The sequence below is a fragment of the Ranitomeya variabilis genome, chromosome 2 (assembly GCF_051348905.1).
Source record: "Ranitomeya variabilis isolate aRanVar5 chromosome 2, aRanVar5.hap1, whole genome shotgun sequence".
NCBI lineage: Eukaryota > Metazoa > Chordata > Amphibia > Anura > Dendrobatidae > Ranitomeya > Ranitomeya variabilis.
The window spans coordinates 54353306-54365547 of NC_135233.1; the positions used below are offsets into that span (position 1 = coordinate 54353306).

General features: G+C 43.5%; 1 protein-coding gene across 1 annotated transcript; it reads right to left on the reverse strand.

Annotated features, from left to right (window-relative positions):
• Positions 1-6482: 6482 nt before the first annotated feature.
• On the reverse strand, positions 6483-11225 carry LOC143804385 (neo-calmodulin-like). The gene is given in 5 exon segments (XM_077282430.1): positions 6483-6617; positions 9457-9592; positions 10827-10896; positions 10898-10931; positions 11012-11225. Coding segments are annotated over 5 exon segments (429 nt in total). The 5' UTR covers positions 11172-11225; the 3' UTR covers positions 6483-6588.
• Between the last annotated feature and the right edge of the window lie 1017 nt (positions 11226-12242).

Genomic DNA, 12242 nt, shown 5'->3' on the forward strand with positions numbered 1-12242 from the left:
AAAATTGACTGGAATTGAGATGGGACGCCATGTTGCGTTTGGAGAGCCCCTGATGTGCCTAAACATTGAAACTCCCTACAAGTGACACCATTTTGGAAAGTAGACCCCCTAAGGAACTTATCTAGATGTGTGGTGAGCACTTTGACCCACCAAGTGCTTCACAGAAGTTTATAATGCAGAGCCGTAAAAATAAAAAATCATATTTTTTCACAAAAATGATCTTTTCGCCCCCAATTTTTTATTTTCCCAAGGGTAAGAGAAGAAATTGGACCCCAAAAAATGTTGGCCAATTTGTCCTGAGTACGATGATACCCCATATGTGGGTGTAAACCATTGTTTGGGCGCATGGCAGAGCTTGGAAGGGAAGGAGCGCCATTTGACTTTTCAATGCAAAATTGACTGGAATTGAGATGGGACGCCATGTTGCGTTTGGAGAGCCCCTGATGTGCCTAAACATTGAAACTCCCTACAAGTGACACCATTTTGGAAAGTAGACCCCCTAAGGATCTTATCTAGATGTGTTTTGAGAGCTTTGAACCCCCAAGTGTTTCACTACAGATTATAACGCAGAGCCGTGAAAATAATTTTTATTTTTTTTCTCAAAAATGATTTTTTAGCACCCAGCTTTGTATTTTTACAAGGGTAACAGAATAAATTGGACCCCAAAATTTGTTTTCCAATTTGTCCTGAGTACGCTGATACCCCATATGTGGGGGGGAACCACTGTTTGGGCGCATGACAGAGCTCGGAAGGGAAGGAGCGCCATTTGGAATGCAGACTTAAATGGATTGGTCAGCAGCCGTCACGTTGCATTTGCAGAGCCCCTGATGTACCCAAACAGTACAAACCCCCCACAAGTGACCCCATATTGGAAACTAGACCTCCCAAGGAACTTATCTAGATGTGTTTTGAGAACTTTGAACCCCCAAGTGTTTCACTAAAGTTTATAGCGCAAAGCCGTGAAAATAAAAATTCTTTTTTTTTTTTCACAAAAATGATTTTTTAGCCCCCAGTTTTGTATTTTTACAAGGGTAACAGGATAAATTAGACCCCAAAAGTTGTTGTCCAATTTGTCCTGAGTACGCTGATACCCCATATGTGGGGGGGAACCACTGTTTGGGTGCATGACAGAGCTCGGAAGGGAAGGAGCGCCATTTGGAATGCAGCCTTAAATGGATTGGTCTGCAGGCGTCACGTTGCATTTGCAGAGCCCCTGATGTACCCAAACAGTACAAACCCCCCACAAGTGACCCCATATTGGAAACTAGACCTCCCAAGGAACTTATCTAGATGTGTTGTGAGAACTTTGAACCCCCAAGTGTTTCACTACAGTTTATAACGCAGAGCCGTGAAAATAAAACATCTTTTTTTTCCCACAAAAATGATTTTTAGCCCCCCAAATTTTTATTTTCCTAAGGATAACAAGAGAACTTGGACCCCAGAAGTTGTTGTTCAATTTGTCCCGAGTACGCTGATAACACATATGTTGGGGTAAACCCCTTTTTGGGCGCACGGGAGAGCTCGGAAGGGAAGGAGCACTGTTTTACTTTTTCAACGCAGAATTGGCTGGAATTGAGATTGGACGCCATGTCGCGCTTGGAGAGCCCCTGATGTGCCTGGACAGTGGAAACTCCCCAATTCTACCTGAAACCCTAACCCAAACACACCCCTAACCCTAATCCCAACGGTAACCCTAACCACACCCCTAGCCCTGACACACCCATAATTCTAATCCCAACCCTAATCCAAACGTAAATGTAATCCAAACCCTAACCCTAACTTTACCTCCAACCCTAGCCCTAACCCTAACCCTACCCCTCACCCTAACCCTAAACGTGACTGAAATACGTGTCACTAAAATACGTGTCACTAAAATACGTGGCACTGAAATACGTGGCACTGAAATACGTGGCACTGAAATACGTGGCACTGAAATACGTGATACGTGGCACTTAAATACGTGGCACTGAAACACGTGGCACTGAAATACGTGATACGTGGCACTGAAATACGTGGCACTGAAATACGTGGCACTGAAATACGTGGCACTTAAATACGTGGCACTTAAATACGTGGCACTTAAATACGTGGCACTGAAATACGTGGCACTGAAATATGTGATACGTGGCACTTAAATACGTGGCACTGAAACACGTGGCACTGAAACACGTGGCACTGAAACACGTGGCACTGAAATACGTGGCCCTGAAATACGTGGCCCTGAAATACGTGGCACTGAAATATGTGGCACTGAAATATGTGGCACTGAAATACGTGGCACTGAAACACGTGGCACTGAAACACGTGGCACTGAAATACGTGGCCCTGAAATACGTGGCACTGAAATACGTGGCACTGAAATACGTGGCACTGAAATATGTGGCACTGAAATACGTGGCACTGAAACACGTGGCACTGAAACACGTGGCACTGAAATACGTGGCACTGAAATACGTGGCACTGAAATATGTGGCACTGAAATACGTGGCACTTAAATACGTGGCACTGAAATATGTGATACGTGGCACTGAAATACGTGGCACTGAAATACGTGGCACTGAAATACGTGGCACTGAAATACGTGGCACTGAAATACGTGGCACTGAAATATGTGATACGTGGCACTTAAATACGTGGCACTGAAACACGTGGCACTGAAACACGTGGCACTGAAATACGTGGCACTGAAATACGTGGCACTGAAATACGTGGCACTGAAATACGTGGCACTGAAATACGTGGTACTAAAATATGTGGCACTGAAATACGTGATACGTGGCACTGAAATACGTGGCACTGAAACACGTGGCACTGAAATACGTGATACGTGGCACAGAAATACGTGGCACTGAAATACGTGGCACTGAAATACGTGGCACTGAAATACGTGGCACTGAAATACGTGGCACTATGACTGTCAGAAAATGTTCATTAAACGGTTAGGGGTGAGGTTAGGGGTAGAGTTAGGGTTAGGGTTTGGATCCCTTTATCACCTTGATGGTGGTGGGTGGCTTTTCAGTGTGTTTTCTGTTTTTTTTCGATAAAAATGCATGCGTTTTTAACGCAAACAAACGCATGTGCTTAAAAACGCAAGAAAATACTGCAGGTTGTATTTCTGAAAATGAACGCATGCAGAAAAAAAACCGCATGCGTTTGAAAACGCGACCAAACGCGTACAAAAAAACCGCATGCGTTTTCAATGTCAAATATAGGGAAAAAACGCATGCGTTTTTTTGTGCAAAAAACGCTGCAGACAAAAACGCAAGTGTGAAACCAGCGACGCTTTTTATAGCAAAAAAGTTTTTGCGTCTCCACATTTTGAGACCTATAATTTTTCCACATTTTGCTCCACAGAGTCATGTGAGGTCTTGTTTTTTGCGGGACGAGTTGACGTTTTTATTGGTAACATTTTCGGACACGTGACCATTTTTGATCGCTTTTTATTCCGATTTTTGTGAGGCAGAATGACCAAAAACCTGCTATTCATGAATTTCTTTTGGGAGAGGCGTTTATACCGTTCCGCGTTTGGTAAAATTGATAAAGCAGTTTTATTCGTCGGGTCAGTACGATTACAGCGATATCTCATTTATATCATTTTTTTATGTTTTGGCGCTTTTATACGATAAAAACTAAAATATAGAAAAAATAATTATTTTGGTATCGCTTTATTCTCAGGACTATAACTTTTTTATTTTTTTGCTGACGATGCTGTTTGGCGGCTTTTTTTTTGCGGGACAAGATGACGTTTTCAGCGGTACCATGGATATTTATATCAGTCTTTTTGATCGTGTGTTATTCCACTTTTTGTTCGGCGGTATGGTAATAAAGCGTTGTTTTTTGCCTCGTTTTTTTTTTTTTTTTCTTACGGTGTTTACTGAAGGGGTTAACTAGTGGGGCAGTTTTATAGGTTGGGTCGTTACGGACGCGGCGATACTAAATATGTGTACTTTTATTGTTTTGTTTTTTTTATTTAGATAAAGAAATGTATTTATGGGAATAATATATTTTTTTTATTATTATTTATTTAGGAATTTTTTTTTTATTTTTTTTTACACATGTGGAAAAATTTTTTTTTTACTTTTTTACTTTGTCCCAGGGGGGGACATCACAGATCATTGATCTGGCAGTGTGCACAGCACTCTGCCAGATCGACGATCTGCTGTGCAGGGCTGCAGGCTTACCAAGTGTCTGCTCTGAGCAGACACTCGGTAAGCCACCTCCCTCCCTGCAGGACCCGGATGCCGCGGCCATCTTGGATCCGGGACCTGCGGCGAGGAGGGAGGTAGGAGACCCTCAGAGCAACGCGATCACATCGCGTTGCTCCGGGGGTCTCAGGGAAGCCCGCAGGGAGCCCCCTCCCTGCGCGATGCTTCCCTATACCGCCGGCACATCGCGATCATGTTTGATCGCGGTGTGCCGGGGGTTAATGTGCCGGGGGCGGTCCGTGACTGCTCCTGGCACATAGTGCCGGATGTCAGCTGCGATATGCAGCTGACACCCGGCCGCGATCGGCCGCGCTCCCCCCGTGAGCGCCGCTGATCGATGATGACGTACTATCCCGTCGGCGGTCATACGGGCCCACCCCACCTCGACGGGATAGTACGTCAAATGTCGGGAAGGGGTTAAGCTTAAGATTAATAGGGGTGCCCAAACTTTTTCATATGACTGTATTATCTCGCCGGTCAGGCTAAGGCGATAAATAAATGGATGCCCAATAATTCCCTGCCTAACTCTGAGAGCCATCTACTCCACTCTGCCCGGGTTGATTGTCCACTGGGGTTTCTGTAACTACAGAAAGTTAATGCTCCTCGTTTGCTGCCTTTACTCCGGCTGGCACGATTAATATGGAGGCAAATTAAAAAAGTCATTGGATTTGTAGATGTAGTAGTTGAAATGCCCCTGTGGAATAATAGTTACTTTCCGGGATTATTGAGCCACCCATCCACTGATTTTTGGATTTCGTATGGTGTTCTCTCGGTGAGAGATGTATATAACCAAGGGATCTTTGTATCCTTTGAACAACTACAGAACACTCACAGTATTCCGAGATCTCAGTTCTTCCGTTATCTGCAGCTAAGATCAGCCTTTCAATCACAAATGCGGAATATGGGTACATATCGAGCTATTTCATCTTTAACTTTGATAGGTATTCTCAACTCACAGGGTCCTCAAGGACTTATTTCCTCCTTATATACTTATCTGTTGTCCATGGGAGTTGGGTCTACTATAAATTCTATCAAGGGGAAGTGGGAGGGACTTCTTCCTGATGTATCGGGAGAAGAGTGGGAGGATATTCTGGAATCCCCAACTAAAGTCTCTCCTTCAATTAATAATAACATGACCCAGTTGTATATCATATATCAGTCTTATTTGACTCCGGTGCGACTTTTTAAAATGGGCTGCCTCCATTCGTCAGATTGCTTGAGGTGTTACTCAAGTGATGCAGATTTCATTCATATGATTTGGAAGTGCCCTGTTATTCTTCACTATTGGAAGGAGGTGACAACATTATTAACATCCTTATTACTGATTCCTGTCCCACTTGAACCACTGATCTGCTTGTTTGGGGTGTGGGATGCGGAGGCTTGGGATCACTATACTGGAATATTTCTGCGAGAGGCACTTTTTATGGCACGGAAGGTGTTAGCATTACGATGGATGGGTGGTTCCTGCCCATCTCTCAGAGCCTGGGTTGACCTGGTTAATGCGATCATCCCGTATGAATGTACACTATATCAAAACAGAGGATGTCCAGGTAAATTCGAGAAGATCTGGGGTAGATGGAACTCCTCTTATAATACCTTATAATCCCCATTAACTTGACAATTATGCAAGAGTTGGGCTCGTGGTTTGGGGGGCATCACTTAAAGGGTGAAATTTGTATGGAACTTCCTTTTTTTGGCGGCGTACTATTAAAAGTTAATGTAGTTAATGTTATAGGTGATTTATAAGACATCAGTGATTCAACATACAGTTTGTCACTTTTGTAATATTTTAGATATGATGATGCATTGTAACCATCTGTATTCCATACTGTAATTCATAATAACGAATGCAAACATGTGTATTGTATAGTTTATTTTGGAATTAATAAACGAATTTAAAAAAAAAAAGAGCCCGGATGTTCCCGTGTGACTAAATTCATCAAGGTCTTCCATGTGCACAAAGGGCTTTGATAAAAATCCAGAGTAAGCCACATGCAGCATTTGTTACTTAATCAACTCTTTCCATGGAAACCGAAATAAAAAGTTTAAGAAAAGACAGTGACAGGAATGGGAAACATGAATGGAATTCTAAATTACTATACATGCATTTTCTGACAGTAAGTGCTCCTTTCCACTTGCGAGAAACACGTCCGTGTCTCGCATGTGAAAACCAAGCTCTGGCGCCGGCACTTTGGAGCGGAGCGTGCAGCTCCATGTATTGCTATGCGGCTGCACGCTCCACTCTGGAGTGCCGGGGCCAGAGCTTGGTTTTCACATGTGAGACACGGACGTGTTTCTTGCAAGTGGAAAGGAGCCCTAAGGGGAAACATTTTACAGATAAGTTACAAAGAAAGGCAAATAAACATCACATTCTGTACAGTCTTCACTTTGCTGTCATCATTTGTACAAACTCTGCAAGAAAAAGAACAGGAGAACAATGAAATCACTGAAATCACAGGCAACAATAAATTAAAGGGAACCTGTCACCCCCAAAATGGAAGTTGAGCTAAGCCCACCAGCATCAGGGGCTTATCTACAGCATTCTGTAATGCTGTAGATAAGCCCCCGATGTATCCTAAAAGATGAGAAAGGTTAGATTATACTCACCCAGGGGCGGTCTGGTCCGATGGGAGTCACTGTCCGGGGCCTCCCATCTTCATAGGAAGACGTCCTCTTGTCTTCACGCTGCAGCGCAGGCGTACTTTGTTTGCCCTGTTGAGCATCTACAGAATGCTGTAGATAAGGCCCTGATGCCGGTGGGCTTAACTTCAACTTCCATTTTGGGGGTGACAGGTTCCCTTTAAGTCAGTGCAGTAAACATACCCAGAGCCCTTAGGATCCCTGCATGATCTGCCTCTGACCTGTACAGAAATTGTTATCACCAAGTTAGGCCAAGTTCTGATTAGTGTTTGGCTGCAGATGGCTATGTACGTCCTCCCTTAAGCTCTGCATGCATCCTGGGAACCCATCTTTGACATTGGGTACACAGGGACATGCGTTGCATGCAGATGCATCTGCATGGGGCATTTTGATTTATCTGCCTACAATGCATACCCAATGGTAGAGATAGGTATGCAGGATGCATGCGGAGCTTAAGGGAGGAATCATGCAGCCCAGCAAGACGCTAATCTGAACCCAGCCTTAGATGTGCATGCTTTTTGCTTGGTCTGGATATATTCATATGTGCTAGAAGCATTTATATCACTTCCACTTAGGGTATGTGCCCACAATCAGGAATTGCTGAGGGTTTGATGTTGTGCATTAATGCAGCGTCAAAACTGCAGCTGCCAAGTGTTATAGCTTACTGGGTGGGATTTCTAGAAATCCCATGTTTACTATGCACGTGTGCCTGCAGACCACCCGCAGAAACTGAAACATGGCACGTCTTTCAGGACCACAGCATGTTAATTTCTCACCAATAGAATGTGGTAAATCCACATGGTTCAGTGAACACCTGCAGATTTGCCTGCGATCAATAGAAAGCAGTGAAAATACACTGAATCCAAAATGCTGCTACTTCCAGATTGTGGGCACAGTCTAAAGAGACTGATGAGAATTAGGACCAGAGCAAAAATGTAGGAGATTTACACTAGTTACTGATCAGTCTATAAAGCATTAATAGTTGGCTTTAACCATTTGTATCAAACAAATCTTGTTGCATTAACTTTGACAAGTGTTTGTGCAAAGAAAGCAGAAAAGGTTGTCATTGCAAAGAGACCAGGTTGTCATTTTATAGTTGTAAGAAGTTGGAACTTCTGTACAACCCCCTTTTGAAAGTTTTTTGCAAGATAAGTTGCCTGCTTGCATGTCTTGCTCTACATAAACCCCAAGGAATTTGGTGATCTGCCCCTTTATTCTTTTGATTATCCCTTTGCAAGCCTGCTATGCCAGCTACAGCACTTGATTTTAAGTTGTTGGGATTACCTTTTACATCAATGCAATGAAAGGTCATGACTAAAACATTGTTACTTTGAATGTGAGGTTAATCTAGGAGAAGTCAACTATAACAAGACCATTTTGTCCATAGTGAACTGCAGTTTATGGACATTGAATGTTGTAGAGCAGTGCCCAGCATCTGCAGGGTTAGATATGCTTATGTGGCTTCTGAAAATAGGTGACCATTGCTTCACTCAGATTATATTAGTGCCCAGGTGAAATCTGCATGTAGTGAATACTGTATTTTTGGACCATAAGATGCACTTTCCCCCAATTTTTGTGGAAAATGGGGGTGCACCTCATGGTTGCAATATACTTACAAATCCTGTGGCAGCAGTCCCGATGCAGCTGTGCTTCGTGGGGGTGCTCCACCAGCATTTTCTCAAAGCCCAAAAGCTCCCACAGATCGGTTGCTGTGATGCAGTGGCCTCTGGAAAGATGGCCACAGGGGCAGCGCATGCTCAGATTCAAATCTCAGCAACGAGATCTTATTGCTGAAATCTGAATCTGAGCATGCGCCGCCCCAGTGGCCATCTTTCCATAGGCCACCACATCACAGCAATAGATCTGCAGGGGCTTTGACAAAATGCTGGAGGAGCCCCCACAAAGCACAGAGCCCCGCTGCCACCACACCAAAGCCGCTGCTGCCCCAGCACAGAGCCCAGCCACCCAAGCAGAGCCACCGCACCAGTCTGGACCACCGAACGACCCCTGTGACCACTCCTACATGTGCAGATCTCTCCTGGTAAGCTGATTTCAGACTAAGACGGACCCCCATTTGACACTTTCCCCCTATTTTCTTTCTGAAAATTTGGGGTGCGTCTTATAGTCTGAAAAATATGGTATGCATGTCCATCTTTGGCCATTGCACATTTCCTCATCTGGGATTATCTTTATAAACAAGAGCTGACAATAGGAAGCAAACTGAAGAGTGGCCAAGAGGAGTTGAATGGGGCTATGCAGAAAGAAAAGCTTTACATGTACATCCTCACCATTCCTTTTCATCAACACGTCCAGATATCTCCTTTTTCGGCAGCTTGGACAATTTCACCACAATGCCTTTGTATGGTTCCAGAAAGAAAGATAAATATTTAAGCATCGGGTGAAGAGCATGTCAGACTTGCAGTGTAGTGCAAATTGTGCTCATCAATAGTGTAAGATAGCAGGCTATAGGATGTGCACTGCATTAATCAGGTCTTTATGGCATGTTTAACTGATGAGCCCTCTGCTTTATAAAACTGGTCAGCCCCACCCATTGGGTTCACCATGAAATAAACTTTCTGCAAAGCCAGTTAAGCATTAGGCTGGAACCCACCTTCATAATTTACTTGGCCGTCTCCGTCAATATCTGCTTCCCTGATCATTTCATCGACCTCTTCGTTCGTTAACAGCTGACCTAAATTTGTCATCACATGATGGAGCTCAGCAGTGCTAAGGTAGCCATTTCCATCCTGTAGGAGATAGGAAGACTCAGCGTGGTGTCCTGTAGCTACAGTACCCAGAATGGCAGCACCCCAGGTCACAACTGAATGCAGTCATACTATTCAGTAACCTGGATTACGATAAGAATATTGTTCAAGATGTTTCTTTACTCCCACTGTATAAACATGACAGCAGCTGAACCTGTTTATGTGGAAAGTGGCAGCAAAGACCGAGCCAAGAGAAACTACTATTGTTTACAGTGGCAGGATACACTATAGATCCACATGAACAGCAGAAGTCCTGACCATACAAGCCACCAGTCTGGTTAAGGAGCGACTGCGCTCACACCCTGAATCTCTGGAGTAGACATTCTTTTAAACTTTTACTGTTTGGTGGCAGCACCTGTCCACATTGGGATTGTGCTGTATGCAAACTAAAATGCTGTATGATGTGTCAATCCTGGCCAGCAGAATAAACTATATGCAAATCTGTGCTTGGAGTCCAGGGCGCTTTCTACAACCAGTGAAAGGAACAATAAGCCTTACAGATAATATGAAGCATTGGCAGCTAAAACCTAACCCTTACCAAGATGTAAAAACCTTAGAGGCAACTAAGCATTATGCACTAGCATTTCCAAGTGCCAATGCAGTGAAGCATGTGTGGTTGCATGTCAGGCCTACAAGGATCACACAATCCAGAGCAAGTAAATCCAGGAAACCCATTCAGCTTTGATAGTTAAGCATTCTCATGTGAAATGTAGTACTATTGCTGCAATATTCTACACCGTCATCTTAAACTAGTATGTACACTGCCTAAGACAGGTCCCATGTAGGCCAACACTCAGATGGCCATGGCACTTCAGTCAGTATCACAAATTTACTGTTGCAATCTGCTAAAGTTAAGCTAGGCCAGCAGGTACCTTATATGAAGACAAGATACTGTAAGATGGCTAAGGGACTGAGTAAAGTACTGATTTGACCACTTTAGCGATGCAGCTGTAAGCAATAGAGGCAGGGATGCTCACTTTGGTGATCAAATCTCCTCAACGGAGCTTTACTTCCTTTACAGTGTAGAGGGAGGTGTGACTGATACTGCCATTTATTAACCACAAGCATAAGCTACATTTCCTAACTACTGCCTGTGGTTGTGCAGGTGCGGAAACAAGTGTCTGAGTGGCAGAATGGTGTGAAGTCTTCATGCACATTTATATAGCTTTCTTTTAAGTGGTAGGACCACCCCTTTATTTGCTGAAACATCGAATACCTTGTCAAACAGACGGAATGCTTCTCTGATTTCCTCTTCACTATCAGTGTCCTTCATTTCTCTAGCCATCAGTCAAGAATTCAGGGAAGTCAATTGTTCCAATACCTGTTGGATTAAGAAAAAACAAGTCAATACAATGGATTGGATGCAAATTGTCATCATACAAAACCAGGAGATAAACGTACCATCAGCATCTACTTCATTGATCACGTCCTGCAGTTCTGCTTCTGTGGGGTTCTGCCCAAGCGACTTTATCACTGTGCCCCACCCCTTTGTTGTAATGGTGCCATCGCCCTCCTTGTCAAACAGTGAGAAGGCTTCTTTGAGCTCTAGAGATAGAAACATGAATCATGATGAGCCTTCTGGAACGACAGCTCCCATCCTACACCTGCAGCAATCCTGTATAGACCTGTGTAGGGCACGTATAGTTGTGACTTGTGACTGAGGCTCACATAACCGGTTTATAGGAACAGGAATATTTTACAGCCAAGCAAGTAGTAACAGAGGTTCTCTGCAAAAAGCTGGGCAGCGGCCATCAAGGAATTCCCAGTGCTATGGGGTAGTATCCCATTAGTGATCATAGTGATTTACAGTAACAGGATGAAGTATTAATGTCTAAAATTAAACCATATTAGAAAAACTATTAGATTATTTAAATAGAGAGACATGGCGCTGACTTCGAGGTTTTGATGAACATGGGGGAACATTGTAATTGAGAAGGGGTTGTCTGAGTAGTGGAAAACCCCTTTAAGTAAAAAAAAGTTACTAAATGTGTCCATAGCCTTTAATTAACATGTAAATCCTTCTTCTTTTTCACAGACAATCCATTGCCTTTAAAAGACCATCCAGGGCTTAAAAAAAGTGTTTATGGAAAGGGCTGCGAGTAATGTATGTAAAGGATTGTAGAAATAGTGCCGATAGATCATGGTGTTATATGGCACAACGCATGGCTCCAAAAACAATCAGAGAAGGATATGGGGTTTACAAATTACACTGCTCAAAAAAATAAAGGGAACACTTAAACAACAGAATATAACTCCAACTAAATCAAACTTCTGTGAAATCAAACTGTCCACTTAGGAAGCAACACTGGTTGTCAATCAATGTCACATGCTGCTGTGCAAATGGAATACACAACAGATGGAAATTATTGGTAATTATCAAGACACCCTCAATAAAAGAGTGGTTCTGCAGGTGGGGACCACAGACCACATCTCAGTACCAATGCTTTCTGGCTGATGTTTTGGTCACTTTTGAATGTTGGTTGTGCTTTCACACTCGTGGTAGCATGAGACGGACTCTACAACCCACACAAGTGGCTCAGGTAGTGCAGCTCATCCAGGATGGCACATCAATGCGAGCTGTGGCAAGAAGGTTTGCTGTGTCTGTCAGCGTAGTTTCCAGAAGCTGGAGGGC